Source organism: Corvus brachyrhynchos, unplaced genomic scaffold (genome assembly GCF_000691975.1).
Source record: "Corvus brachyrhynchos isolate BGI_N302 unplaced genomic scaffold, ASM69197v1 scaffold5, whole genome shotgun sequence".
Lineage (NCBI taxonomy): Eukaryota > Metazoa > Chordata > Aves > Passeriformes > Corvidae > Corvus > Corvus brachyrhynchos.
Genome location: NW_008238321.1, coordinates 5121317 through 5135029, shown reverse-complemented (window position 1 = coordinate 5135029; position 13713 = coordinate 5121317). Strand labels below are relative to the sequence as shown.

General features: G+C 57.5%; 1 protein-coding gene across 1 annotated transcript in view; it reads left to right on the top strand.

Annotated features, from left to right (window-relative positions):
• GRID2IP (Grid2 interacting protein) overlaps window positions 1-13713 on the top strand; it is a 34554-nt gene that overhangs the window by 11399 nt on the left and 9442 nt on the right. The window contains exons 5-15 of the mRNA XM_017734263.1: window positions 3036-3287; window positions 4796-4881; window positions 5265-5334; window positions 6555-6649; window positions 7581-7764; window positions 8972-9126; window positions 10698-10796; window positions 11903-11997; window positions 12616-12733; window positions 13067-13386; window positions 13577-13709. Of these exons, the coding sequence (XP_017589752.1) occupies window positions 3036-3287; window positions 4796-4881; window positions 5265-5334; window positions 6555-6649; window positions 7581-7764; window positions 8972-9126; window positions 10698-10796; window positions 11903-11997; window positions 12616-12733; window positions 13067-13386; window positions 13577-13709 (1607 nt within the window). The remainder of the gene's footprint in view (window positions 1-3035; window positions 3288-4795; window positions 4882-5264; window positions 5335-6554; window positions 6650-7580; window positions 7765-8971; window positions 9127-10697; window positions 10797-11902; window positions 11998-12615; window positions 12734-13066; window positions 13387-13576; window positions 13710-13713) is intronic.

Below are 13713 nucleotides of genomic sequence, written 5' to 3'. Positions count from 1 at the left end.
GCGGCGCCATGGGGATCTGAAGCATCTCCCTTTGCTCCCCGCCGCACCCTGACAAATGGGAAAGGACCGGAGTTTCTCTCGGCATTTTCGGTACGTGTCCCTGCTCCGCTGCCCCGAGGGTGCCCGCCCGTGGGGGTGCTGGGAGAGCCTCGTGCCCCACCGGCGTCCCTGGGATGGCTCTGCTGCCTCTGGGGGCTGTGGGGACCCTGCTCTGTCCCCGGGACAGCCCTGCCACTGCCCAGCCTCGCCGCTGCCCCGTGCCCACCGCAGCACCGGCTGCTGGGGGAGTCGAGCGAAGCTCGGATGGGGAGTTGGGGTGGGGACTGGTGGGAAGAGCCCGTCTGGGTCTGCTTTGTCTCCAGGACTGTAGGCCAGCCCAGGGGGAGATGAGGATGTGGGGCTGGGGTTGCGATGGAGCTAGGCCCGGTGACCGCTCGCTCCCCTGGCTGAGCAAACTTGTGGCAGCTTCACCTGCCCCAGCCAGGCTGGAGCCACCCCTGCTGCCCTCCCAAGGGGACACATCCTGTCCCCGTGAGCCCCAGCACCCGGCATCCCAGGGTGGGACTGTCCGGGGGAGTTCGGTTCCCCTCGCAGGACATGTGCATGTGGGACAGGGGGCTTTCCAGAGCACTGGCTGGGAAAGGGGAGAGGTAGCTCCCAGCGAGGGTGGGCTGCAGGAATGGGACTGTCTGCCCAGAGGTGGGTGGCCAATGACCCTCCTGGGAGCTGTGAAATAGGAGTGTGACACAGGCTGAGATGTGCGGAACACGCCAAAGGGAGCCCCGAGCAGGAGCTGATGGCAGGGGAAGGGCACAGAGGCACTCTGCCACCATCCTGGCCAGGCTGCTTTGGGGATGGGATGAAGGTAAAGCAGCCTGGAGTGTCTGGGACCTTTCCCAGCCTGGAAAATGCCCTGAATTCACATCCATGTGTTTGAGCAGACTGAGTTCTCCTGATTGAGTGCAGGAGCTGCTGCAGAGGAGGGCCGGTGCCCTAGGGATCAGTGGCACTGGGCATGGGAGTGGGCACAGGGCTCAGGGATGGGGGTGCCTTTCCCATCCCCTCTCCAACAGGAAACGGAGCTAGTGCTGACCTGGAGCACCTGAGGAGGAGGAGGAAGAGGAAGGTGAAGGCACAAGGTCAGCACTGTATGACTCTGTCCCTGCTTCCAGGCTGACCTCCACAAATGGAGTGGGCACATCCATGCTTTGTGAATCCCAGTGGGATTTGCTGGGAGAGTTAAACCCCAGCTGGGTGCTGCTCCTTGGTGCTATGCCAGTGGACAAAGCCAGGTTTATCCTGTGGGATGGCAGGACACTGCAGAAATAGCCACGGAAACTGTTCTGCCTGCTTTAGTGGGATTGCTTGTAGCAGTCAGTCAGATCTCTCCTTGCTGAGGCACTGCTGTGCTGCCAGCACTGAGCCAGCTCCGGAGCAGCACCTGTGCCGGGCCCATGCCGGGTCTGGAGCTGAGCTCCTCAGCCCAGTGGTGAAGCAGAGGCTGGTGCAAAGTGGGACAGCTCTGCTGGAATAAGCAGGGCTGATTTAATTTGGCCAATTAAATGGGATTGTGCTCATTTTGCCTGTGAGGAACCCGGACTTCTCCCTGGTGGGTGCTCAGCTCGGGGCAGAGGCGTGGGGGACCCACATCCTCCCCTGCCCCAGGGCTGTGGCTGCCCTGTCCCATAGGACAAACTATTTATTAGCACTATTTCACTCTTTTTTAGTTGCTGCTTAATCACAAACCGCCTGTGAATTGCACCAATGTATTACTTATTTTAAATTGTCACCAAATGCTCTGCGTGATCATCTGCCAGCCTCGGGTGGCTTGTGGTCTATCTTCTCCGGCACCAGCGCTTGATTTGAGTTCTGCCTTTGGCTGCGGGAAACAGAGGTGTGCTGGTCCCAGTAGATTTGGCATTTGAAGCCTCTCCTTCCTTCTCCTCAGTCTCCACCCAGGTTTTTGTGTTCCCTTGGTGAAGCTGCCCGAGGGAGCCCTGTGGGATCCCCTGCCAGCCCCAGCTGCGTCCCACTGATGCCGCCCCTCGGGGCAGCTTCCTCTGGGTTCTCTGGCACCAGTTTGGCCCAGTTCCTGCTCCGGTGGGACACGTGGTCCCCAGGCGGCTGGGGGTGTGCTCACACCGCGGCGAGGCTGTGATAACCCCGGGCCCTCAATCTCACACCCCGCGAGGTGCCGGGTGCTAACGAAGCTGCGCTGCCGAACCTCACGAGATGGTTTTGTCTAACGAGCGGCTGCAGCTGCAGGAGTTGCTATAGAAACACTCGGAGATACCAGCTCCTCCAGAAGCCCCGAAATGTGTGAGCGGAGGGTAGGGGAAGGTGAGCAGGTGTCGGGGTCTGCCTGCTGTGATGGCAGAAGGAAAAGGAAAAGATAAAGTGTCTCCCGGGGTTATGGGGCTCACCCCGGCCCAGGTGGGAGCGGTGCCTCCCCCCTCCCTCCTGGGATCCTGCTGTGCCCTCCCCGTGCATCCCCTGAGGGTCCCGGAGGTCCTTGCAGGGGCACAAAGGCAACTTAGCTGCTCCTAGCAGGCAGAGGGGAGTTCCTGGAGGTGTCCCTTTGCCTGCGGCATCACCGTGCCTGTCCCTGCAGCACCATCATCTCCCAAGGGGCAAGAGGGTGCTGCCTGGCTGTGAAGGGAGCTGGAATGTGGGAATATTCAAAGCTGGAGCCCAGGAGAGCAGAGTCTGGGGCAGGAAATGGGGAGCAACGTTTTGGGGGTCCCAGAATGTGCTGGGGAAGAAGTGGGTCTGGAGGAGGGGTCCAACAACATCGCTCCAACGGAGCTCTGCATGGAATGGGAGAAGAGATGCAGCTGGTGTCCCCGGTGTCCCCAGCACGCTCAGTGTCCCCAGCACCCTCGGTGTCCCCAGCCACGGCATTCGCAGCTCTGGGAGGACTGGGGCCAAGCACACACAAAGAGTTCTGATCTTTCCCTCGCAGGGATGCCCGGAGCTCTGTGCCGCAGCCGCATTGGCCCTGCTCCTCACTCTCCTCCCTTGCCTCCTTTCCCCAGGATTTTCATCCCCAAGAAGCACCGGCAGCGCTTTGACGAGGTGGTGTCGCAGAGCCTCATCAGCAAACTCTGCCGCTCCAAGAGCGAGCACAGCAACCGCCTGCGCCGCAGCCGCAGCGAGGACCACCAGGAGCGGCTGCTGGTGTCCACCCGTGCCAGCTCTGTGCCCCGCAGCCACGAGGAGCTCAGCAAGAGCCTGCGGAAAACCACCTCGCTGGTCACCAGCAATGTGGCCTCGGGGGCTGCCCGCAGGTAACACCTCTCCTGGAGCCCGGGGCTCATGGCAGCAGCCTCTGGGTTTGTGTGGATGGCGGAATGCGGGAGGGATGCCGGGGAAAGAGAGGGGCATTCTCTGTGAAACTCCCCTGGGATCAGGATGAACAAAGACCTCTCCCCCTGGAAGACTGGGCAGGTTTGTGCCCCTTGTCCCAGCTCTGGGGCACCCTATGTGTCCCCTCAGCACTGCAGGGCTGGCTGGGATGATCCGTGTCAGGAGCTGAGGTAGCACTTGCAGGCTGAGGGGATGTCTGCTCCTTGTCGGGTGGGATGCAGGCTGCACCAGCAGGATTCAGGGTACCCAGCTGTGCCAGCAGGATTCAGGACACCTGGGCACAGAGCACGCTGAAAGGAGGTTGGAGCCAGGTGGGGGTTGGTCTCTTTTCCCAGGTAACGAGTGACAGGATGAGAGGAAACGGCTCAAGTTGCACCAGGGGAGGTTTAGCTTGGATATTAGGGAAAATTCCTTCACAGAGAGGGTTGTCAAGCATTGTCACAGGCTGCCCAGGGAAGTGGTGGAATCCCCATCCCTGAAAGTGTTGAGAAAACAGTGAATGTTGCACTTGAGGACATGGGTCAGTGGTGAACAGGGGGGTGCTGCTGGGCTGACAGTTGGATTTCATAATCTTAAAGTTCTTTTCCAACCGTAATGATTCCCTGGTTCTCTGAGCCTGCGTCTGGTCCTGCCCTGCCCCAGCAGGTGTCTGGGTGCGAGGCTGTGGGAGGAAAGACGGACAATCCCTGGAGCACAGGGATTAACCCACTTCCCGTGCCCAGATGGCCAGACCGCAGCAGCCCCGGAGCGTGCGGAGCTCTGCCGTGCTGGCTGCGGATCCTGCTCTGAGCCAGCCAACAAGAGAGCAGGATCTGGGGAATCCAGGTTGTTCGGCTCCAGCCCACCTTCCTGCCAGGATAATCTTCTGTGTGACTTGTCCGAAGTCCACTCTCAGCACAGTCTCCCTCCCTGCCAGTACAGGACCTTGCTGGTTGGAAATTCTATCAGTAATGCTGCCTTCCCCCAGCTCCAATCAGCCTCCCAGCAGGAGGATTTCCTAATGTTCCTTCCAAAATTTCATAGAGGAATTTAATTCCTCTCTCATCAGCCTACGAGACCTTTGCTCCCTGAACCATATTGTCTCTCTAATGCGTAATAAAGAATCACAAACTGGTTTGGGTTGGAAGAGCCCTTAAAGATCATCCAATTCCAGCTCCCTGCCATGGAGGGTTGGAACTAGATTAATTTAAACTTTTATATATATATATATATATATATTCTTTAAATATATATATTTATCTCCTATTCCACTTTAAAACCACATTTGAATGACACTTTGGTATCAAAGGGGACCTTGTGGGGACATTGGGAGCGTTGGGGACTTGAGCATTCAGGAGAACTTGGGCTAACAGGGCTGTGGAGGGGCTGGGGAAGGAAACAAGGGCCAGATCTTGGACTCTGATGACCTGTTTGCCTTTTTCACCCACAGAACAGTGCGAGTCTATAAAGGCAACAGGAGCTTTGGCTTCACGCTCCGTGGCCATGCGCCGGTGTGGATCGAGTCTGTCCTGCCAGGTAGGAACACAAGATTCAGGGGATAACTTACTGATTTCTGGTCTGAACATGAAACGTTAAGTGCTGTTTGCTAAAAAAGAGCAAAAGGGACTTTTCCAAGGCTCAGTGATGGAGGTTTTCCCATGGAATAATGAGCATCTTTGGTGCAATTTAGATTGGCTTTATCCACTCCTTGTTTTGAAAAGTGGGAAATGTGTGTACAGTGACCGTCCTGAAATGACACCAGTGTTCCCAGTGCAGGCTGGGTGCTGGACCCAGCTGGGTGAACAGTCCCAGCCCACCCAGATAACCAGGTGCAGTGGGTGCCCTGCCTGGGGTGTCTCTGGACCCCCCTTCCAGCCAGAGGTGCTGCAGCTGAAGCCCCTTTGTCCGTGTGCCTTTAGGGAGCCCGGCGGAGAAGGCTGCTCTCAAAGCTGGAGACAGGATCCTGTTCCTCAATGGCCTGGACATGAGGTAGGAGCTGTGCCCACGTGTGCCCAGGGGGAGGGGCCAAGCACATGCTGTGGTCACTCCTGGGCAAGAGAAACGGGAGCTGCTGGCCCTGGTCCCCGTGTGCTGCCATACACGAGGGGTTTGCCCTTTGGGGACAGCTCCTTTAGTGCTCCTGTACAAAATCTGGCTCTAAGGGGAGCATTTTCTCCACCCCTCTTCTCTGAATTCTCTGTGCAGGACAGTTTATATAACCTGGCTTCTGACTGCAGCCCACCCCCAGACCCCAATTTCAGCCACTCTGAATTAATCTGTATGTGTTAAACATCTGAGGTTCTGCTTCTGAAAGCAGCAGAGCCCCATCCAGCCCATGAATCACTCCCACAATGGGATCATAAGCTTCAAGCCACGTGGGAATCCCATTTGCACCCAAAGTCGATTCTTCTGTGTATTGTTTGTGCACCAAAGCAATGGGACCAGAGGGACTTGTGCCCCTCGCCAGTGCAGAGCAGCAGCCCCTGTATCCTCGACTTGGTCTTTCTGCATAAAAACCAAGAGCAAAGGTTTAGAGGAGGCTACAGGACAAAAGAGACTGATGAATATTTAAAGGTTAAACTGATGCTGCTTCTGTCAGGCCTCAGGTTCTCACGTTTCAGCTGATCCAGCGAACTGTCGGCTGATGCAGCACAGCCAGAAAAGAGAGACCAGGTTGAGGATTGTCCTCTGAGCCGTGTTTTTGGCAGGCATTGTCCCAGCCTGGCCCATACCCTTCTCCAAGGGCATCCCAAGATTTTTTCACCTACAAAATTACACTTTATATTCACCTTGCATTTTCTTTTTGTGCAGAATTAGGACAGGCGAGGACAGACCTGCAGCGCTGTGTCATTTAAAGGAAAAATCATTTTCTGGGTCTGGGTGTAGCTTAACTCTGTCTTCCTGTGCCATGACACTATGCAGGGTGTCCACAGGCATTCCCACAGTTATTCCATGGTGCAAGCAGAGCAGAGAGCCCACTCATGGGGCATGACCCAGGCTCTCCCTGGGGAGGCTCCTCCCTGTGCAGCACAGGGAAAACCAAGCAAAGATGGAGAGAATCCAGGGAATCACAGCAGGGCCCAAACCCCGCTGGCTCTGAGCAGCATGAGGAAGCTTTTCCAAGATAAATGAAGGCAGCTGCCAGCTCTGTGTCCTCACTGCTCTCCTAGAGCTGGGGCAGCTCTGACCGGGCTCTCCTGTGCCTGCAGGAACTGCTCCCATGACAAGGTGGTGTCGATGCTGCAGGGCAGCGGGGCCATGCCCACCTTGGTGGTGGAAGAGGGCATCGTCAACTTCTCCAATGGTAAGAGTGCAGGGAAGAGGGTCTGGAGAGTGCAGGGAAGAGGGTCTGGAGAGCAGAAACCCCATGCCAGCTCCCTGATTCCCTGTGTAGGAGGGAATTGCTGAGCACCTCCATAGGCTGAGCAGGTTTAAGGTGCTGCTTGGGGGGATGCTCCTCTCCCCGGGGCACATGGCCCCTTGCTTTGTGGGATCAGGCTGGATCTCAGGCTTGGCTGCTCTCCAGGAGGGCTCATCCTGCTGTGTGATTGTCCTTGGTGTCCCTTGCCAATGTCCTTGCTGTGCAGTGTGTGCCGTGTCGTTGTCTGCAGTAATCCAACCCCGTGCATCCATGGTGGCTGCGCAAATCCCGTGGCTCTGGGGGGCTGTGCTGTGCAGGATTGTTATCCTGCTGCGGGAATCAATAATTGATGGTGCTGCTGGGGAGGAGAGCTGAGGGAGCTGAGGGTTTCTGGGGCACTGGGGGGTACCAGCACCCCTTCTGTGGGGGGCAGGACCCCCAGGCACAGCGCAGTCCCTGCTGCACTTCCCAAGCTCTGTGGAGGCTGGAGGGTCCCTGTGTTGTTGGGGTGCTGCTCCATTATGCACAGACCTGGGAATTAGGGACTAGCTCTTCCCCCTGGAGCAGCACTGGACTCCCCTCAGTCCCACGTTAGAAGCCTTGGGAAGCCAACTCGCTTGCAGGTGCACTAAAACCAACCCCAGCAGCCCACTGCTCCACAGAGCCACAGCAGCCTGGAATGGTTCGGATTGCAAGGGACCTTAAAGATGATCTCATTTCACCCCTCTGCCTTGGGCAGGGACACCTTCCTCTAGACCAGGTTGTTCCAAACCCCATCCAACCTGACCTACTTCAAAGTACACAGCCAGTGGAACTCAAACTGCTCCACTGCCCTCAAAAGAAACCAAGGAAAGATGGAATATTTTTTTTGCAGACTCTGACTCTGCTGAGTCCCCGAGCAGCTCCTCAGCCCTCACCTCCCTGCAGTGGGTTGCAGAGATTCTCCCCTCTAGCATCAAGATCCAAGGAAGGACGTTCACGCAGCAGCTGGAGCACCTGCTGACCCCACCCGAGCGTTTCACCGTCTGCAAGGCACTGGAGGGCTTCTTCCAACATCGGTAACTCGGTGCCAGCTCCACTCCTCCCGCTGGGGCCTGGCCTGCAGTGGTGCCAGGGCCAGTGTCAGGCAGAGGCAGGGAGGCTGTCACACGGAGCTTTGCTCTCCCTGTGCTCTCCAGGTTCCCCAGCCAGGTGTTCCCTGTGCACGAGCTCATCTCAGTCCAGGTGTCCTGCCTGGGGACACAGCAGATCCTTTAGTTTTTGGTTCCTTTAGGTTAATTTCATCACCTCTTATCCCTTGGTCCCCCAGTTCAGGCTCTCTTGCTGCCTGGCTGTCCCTGGCAGACGCAGATCCTGTTCCACCTCTTTCAGGAAATCTCTCCACGGTCCATCCTTGTCTCCTCATGCTTCCCAGAATCTTGGCTGCAGCATTCCTTGGTCACAGTAGGGGAATGGCTGTGGCTGGCAGAGCCCTCATCCTGCCATGGAGCACATCCCCCCTGTCCTGTGCAGGGATCCAAACAGATTCCCTGGCACACTCCAGATTTCATTGGTGACCTCGTTTCCTGCCCTTGCTTGGTCTTCCAGCAGTGTTTTATCAGAGGCTGTCACAGAATCATGGAATGATTTGGGTTAGAAGGGGCCTTAAAGAACATCTTGTTCCACTCCCTGCCATGAGCAGGGACACCTTCCACTGTCCCAGGGTGCTCCAAGCCCCGTCCAACCTGGCCTTGGACACTGCCAGGGATCCAGGGGCAGCCACAGCTTCTCTGGGCACCCTGTGCCAGGGCAGAATTTCATCCTGTTGCAGGCTGTTCTCTCCTCATGGGCTGGGGTGCTCAGCCCTGCTATTCCCACCTCTGCACACCAAAATCAGGAGCCTTTGGCCCCAGGAGTTGCCAGCCCAGCCACCCTCACCAGTGCATTTCTCCCTCAGCCCGTTTACCTGCAGCTGGCTGAAAATCAGGCCTTTCCAGGGCTTCTCTCTGCTTCCTGGTGCTCCCCCACCCCTCTTACTCACAGAATCATGGAATCCTTTAGGTTGGAAAAGCCCTCTGAGACCATTGAGTCCAACCATTCCCCCAGCACTGCTGAGGCCACCACTGACCGTGTCCCCAAGTGCCACGTCCACGTGGTTGTTAACCCCTGCGCCTCTGCAGTGAAGCAAAGCTGAGGCTGGGAAGCAGCAGAGCCCTGGGAAGCGGTGAGGAGGGGCTGTGCTGTAGGGATGCGCTCACTGCCCAGGCCTCTCCTCCTGTTTTGCAGGAACATTGACACTCTCATTGTGGATGTGTACCCGGTGCTGGACACACCGGCCAAGCAAGTCCTCTGGCAGTTTATCTACCAGCTGCTGACCTACGAGGAGCAGGAGCACTGCCAGCAAAAGATTGACAGGTTTCTGGGGTACAAGGCCTTGGCAGGTGAGAGGAAAGTCCTCATGCTCCAGGACGGACACATCGTGTCCTGATGGGTGCTGGGAGCTCAGTCCATTGTGCTGGTGTAGTTTTGGAATGAAACTCTGCATTGAGAGGAGAGATGGTACCTGAGAGGATGACTCTGGGAGCAAAGACTTTTGGAAGCTGCTCAGGTCATTAGAGGTGAGGAAGTCCAGGAAGGGAACAGCTGGTTGAAGGGCATTTAAGTATTCAGACCAGAGAGGTAAAATAAGGGTGACACAGCGTCCCTTGGGATGTCACAGAAACATTCATGGCTGGAAGAGGTGGGGAGTATGGTGCTGCTCTCCCAAAAAGGCACAAAGGCAGTTGGTGATCCCCCTTCTCCCTGGTCCCCCTGTCCCCTCACCATCACCCTCACCTGGTTCTGTGGCAGCACAAAGCCAGCAGTGGATTGGGGAGAGCAAATTTGGAGTGAAATTCCCTAATCTGTGTGTTTGGGCTCTTAATTGCTTCCAAATTTTGCTATTCTCAGCTATTCACATTGATGTGGTAATTTTAGACTCAGCAAAGGTAAAAGAAGTGTTGCTTGAAGAGAGGCTTTTGGAGGAACATGGTGATTTTAGCAGAAAACAGAAACAGCTCCAAGTCCTGGCACAAATCCTTCCTGCTGTGCATGGAATCCTGTGCTTCATGAGCACTGGATCTGCTCACTGGATTTGCACTCAGTCACCTCTGCTTTGTGTGTGCAGAATCACGGCTCAGCCATCGGCTGTGGATTCCCAAGAATTTATGCCCTACAATTAGTGTATAACCTAAGAAGTTTGCAGCTGCATTCCAGGAATGCAGAGCAGGTGTCCCCAGCCAGGGGAGGAGGGAAGCACGGGAGCAAATCTCCCTGTCCCAGGCTGTTGTTCCCAGCTCCAGGCTGTCCCTGGCTCCTCTCAGTGTCTCAGGTGAACAGGGCAGTCTTGGAGCATGAGCAGTTCTGGTTGTTCTGGTCCATTCTGTGTGTCTGTGCCTGGAAGCACCATGGCCAGAGATCTCTGGGTTTGGGCTGGTCCTTCCCCTGGGCTTCCAAAATCAGGTGATCTCCCATGTCCCAGTGCTGATCTGTCAGGGACCTCAGAGATGGATTCTCCAGTGCCTTCATCCTGCTGTGAGCCTGAGCCTCTCTGAGCTGCCACACTGAGCTGCACATGGACAATGCATGGACCATGTGGTCCTTCCAGGCAGTATTCCAGGGCTGGCCCCACTTCCTTCTTTTCCCTTGAGGGCAGGAAGGGTTTACTGGGACCAGCCCAGCTCAAGGCTGGAGTTTCATGTGGGCCATGAGCTGGTGGATGCCAATCCTGCTGGAAAAATCGATTGGATGTCCCATCTCTGTGCATCCACCCCTGCCCTGTGCTGGCAGGAGCACCTGGAACCTGCTCAGCTCCCTGGGGATGGAGCGAGCGGCTACCTGGGAATGGCAGCTGCTGTGAGTCCAATGCGTCTGGGGGGCCCTGGGGAGCCCTGGGGGTACCTGTGCCAGGGTGAGGAGGGATGGGGAGCTGTGGGGTCCAGCTGTGCCTCACAGGAGCTGTTTCCTGCTGCAGCTGAGGCAGAGGCCGAGGATCGGTACCGCAGTTCCGTCCGAGGGGCCTCCCTGTGCCGGGGCAGCCTCCGGACCCCCCGCCCTGAGGAGGGGGCAGCAGGTGGGTGATTGGGGTCTGGGGGCGAGGGAGCTGGACCTGGGGGTTGTGCCTGCAGTGTCCTGCTCTGCCCCAAGCCAAATTCCTGACTTACTCCTAAGCATGAATGATGGGAAAAGATGAAGGCAAAGGCGGAGGTCAGAGTAGAGCCAGCACTGAGGCATCAGCTGGAAATCCATGTTTTCAGAAACAGAATCACAGAATCATTCAGGTTGGAAAAACCCTCCATTGAGTCCAACCTGTGACTGATCCCCACCTTGTCACCAGCCCAGAGCAGTGAGTGCCATGTCCAGTCGTTCCTTGGACACCTCCAGGGACAGCGATTCCACAATGAAAGAACCAATTCAATAAGAGGCCACTTGATCTAAGGCTGAATGTTGTTTCCAATCCCTTCCATTACTCAGATGTGAACTGGTCCTGCTGGTCTGGGCCTCCCTTCTGGGGGGCAAAACTGATGGCTTCCCTCTGAACATTGTCAGACTCCATCAAATTCACTGGGAAAACCGCATTTGTGAAATCCATGTGAGGAGGGAGATCATGATTCAGGGCCACTTTGAGACTCTTGATGAGCCCCATTCGTGGCACAAGCCCTCCCTCCCTTCAGGGGACCTGGCACCCTGCCTGTTCCCATTACTTCTGGCTGACAGTGAAGAGCCCTTGACCTGTGCTCCTCACCACGACCTCCCCATGACCTTGCTAAGGACCTCCTGGGCATGTGGTGTTCCTCAGCTGTCAGGGGAATCTGAGACAGTTCCCAGGGGAAGATCCTCTAGCCTGGCTCTGAGGAGCTTTTCTGGTGGGGATTAGCGCATGGAGAGCAGCCGACAGCTGTGTGTGCTGGAGGGGAGCCGTGTCTGGGCAGATGTTGGCCAGCTGTGGGGAGCAGCCCCGTCCTCATCTGCCCTGAGGGAAGAGCAGAGCAGCCTGGAACTGTCGTGCTGACCTTAAACCCACCTTGCACTGCTCCCTCGGGACCCCCAGAGCCGGGAGCTGGGGCAGGGAGGCCACTCCAGGTCCCAGGAAGAGCCAGGGGGCCCTTGGTGGGTCAGGGCTGTCAGAAGCTGGGGGCACAGGCAGAGGAGTGACTGGTTTGTCTCTTCCTCCCACAGGCAGTGACACTGTGGAGGTCCCCGTTCGCCTGATCCCTGGAGAAAGACAGGCTGGTGATGGCACATCCCTTCCGGAGACACCCAACCCCAAAATGGTGTGACTGGGCGGGGGACACCTCTGGCAGGGCTTTGCCCACGTGTGTGGGGTGTTGTGTCCACGAAGGGTCAGCAGTTTGGTTCCTTTCTGTGAACACAGGGCAGCAGGAAAAAGGGAATGCGGAAGGATGTGGGTGAATACCTGCAGCTGGCTGAGTGTCCCTGTCTCGGAGCCCCTCTCAGAGGTCACCTCCCTGGGCAATTAGTCACCTTTAATGAGGCTGGTGTCTGCCAGTGTCTTCCTGCAGCCTCATCAGTGAAAGGCTCTTGGGGGGGCTCAGACAAGGCAGAGTAGCCTCGGCTCGGTGAAGCCCCCCTTTAAAGAGTGAGAGACAGGGACTGGTGGGTCAGAGAATCCCAGAATGGTTTGGGTTGGAAGGATCTTAAAGCCCAACCAGTCCCACCCCTGCCATGGGCAGGGACACCTTCCACTATCCCAGGTTGCTTCAACTTTCCAGCCTGGCCTGGGACAGTTCCAGGGATCCAGGGGCAGCCACAGCTTCTCTGGGCAGCCTGGTCTGTGGGGACTGTCCTGTCCCCAGGACATGGCAGGTGTCTGGGGGTTCACAAGCCCTGTCTCGATCCGGGCATGGCCGCAGCTCTCCATCCTTTCCCAGATGTCGGCTGTCTACGCAGAGCTGGAGAACCGCCTGATCGGCAGCTTTGCTGGCAAGATGGGAAATGCTGCCCTGCACAGGACATCACCCCCAGCCCCAGAGCTGCCACACGCTGCAGGTACCTCCTGGGGGGACCCCAGGTGATGGTGGGTGGTGCTGGCCAGGCAGGCGGAGGAGAAGACAACGTCCTCTTGGTGCCATTTTATAAGGAAGCAGTGACATTGCCACGTGTGAGCGCAGTGCTGGCTCTGCAGAGCTTCAGCTGCAGGGCGGCAGTGGAGTGTGTGGGATGGTGAATCCCATGGGGTCACAGTGTGCTGCTGTGCAGTGCAGGCACTGCCCAGGGAGCTCTCCTCTCCCTTTCTTCTCCACTCCTCTCCTCGGGCTCATTGCCTCCCGTGGCTGGGGGCTGCAGGACCCCCATGCAGGACCCCTTGGCTCTGTCCCGCAGGTGGCCGTAAGCCAGGGCCAGGGCTGGCGTGGCCGAGCGAGCCGCTGGCATCCCAGCAGTGCTACTACCGCCTGCACAGCAGCGTGGCCTCCCCGTGCAGCACCGAGTCCAACCCCTACGTCAGCCTGGACAGCAGCCCGGCCCCGTCGCCCAAGCACCGCGAGTACTCGCCCCTGGCGCGACGGAAGAAGCTCTTCACCTTTTCCAGGCCCCCGCGCAGCCGCGACACCGATCGGTTCCTGGACGCCCTCAGCGAGCAGCTGGGACACCGGGTCACCATCGTGGATGATTTCCTCACCCCTGAGAATGACTACGAGGAGGTGAGCATGGCATGGGGCACTCAGAATACCATCTTTGGCATTTTTAGTGCCCTGGGCATGGAGCCGCCGTCGTGCAGCCTCAGGGGACACATCCTGGGGCTCTGCAGGTGGCAGGGAGGGGTGGTGTGGATGGGGGATGGTAGGTGGAGGGCGAGGTGCCACCTACAGCTTCTGCTCTGTCCCCACCCAGATGAGTTTCCAGGATGACCAGGGCAGCTACGTCACCAACGATGTCAGCAGCAGCGAGTACATCAGCAGCAGTGACGAGGGCAGCTCCCTGACCTACTCCACGCTCTCAGACCACATCCCCCCTCCTCCGCTCAGCCC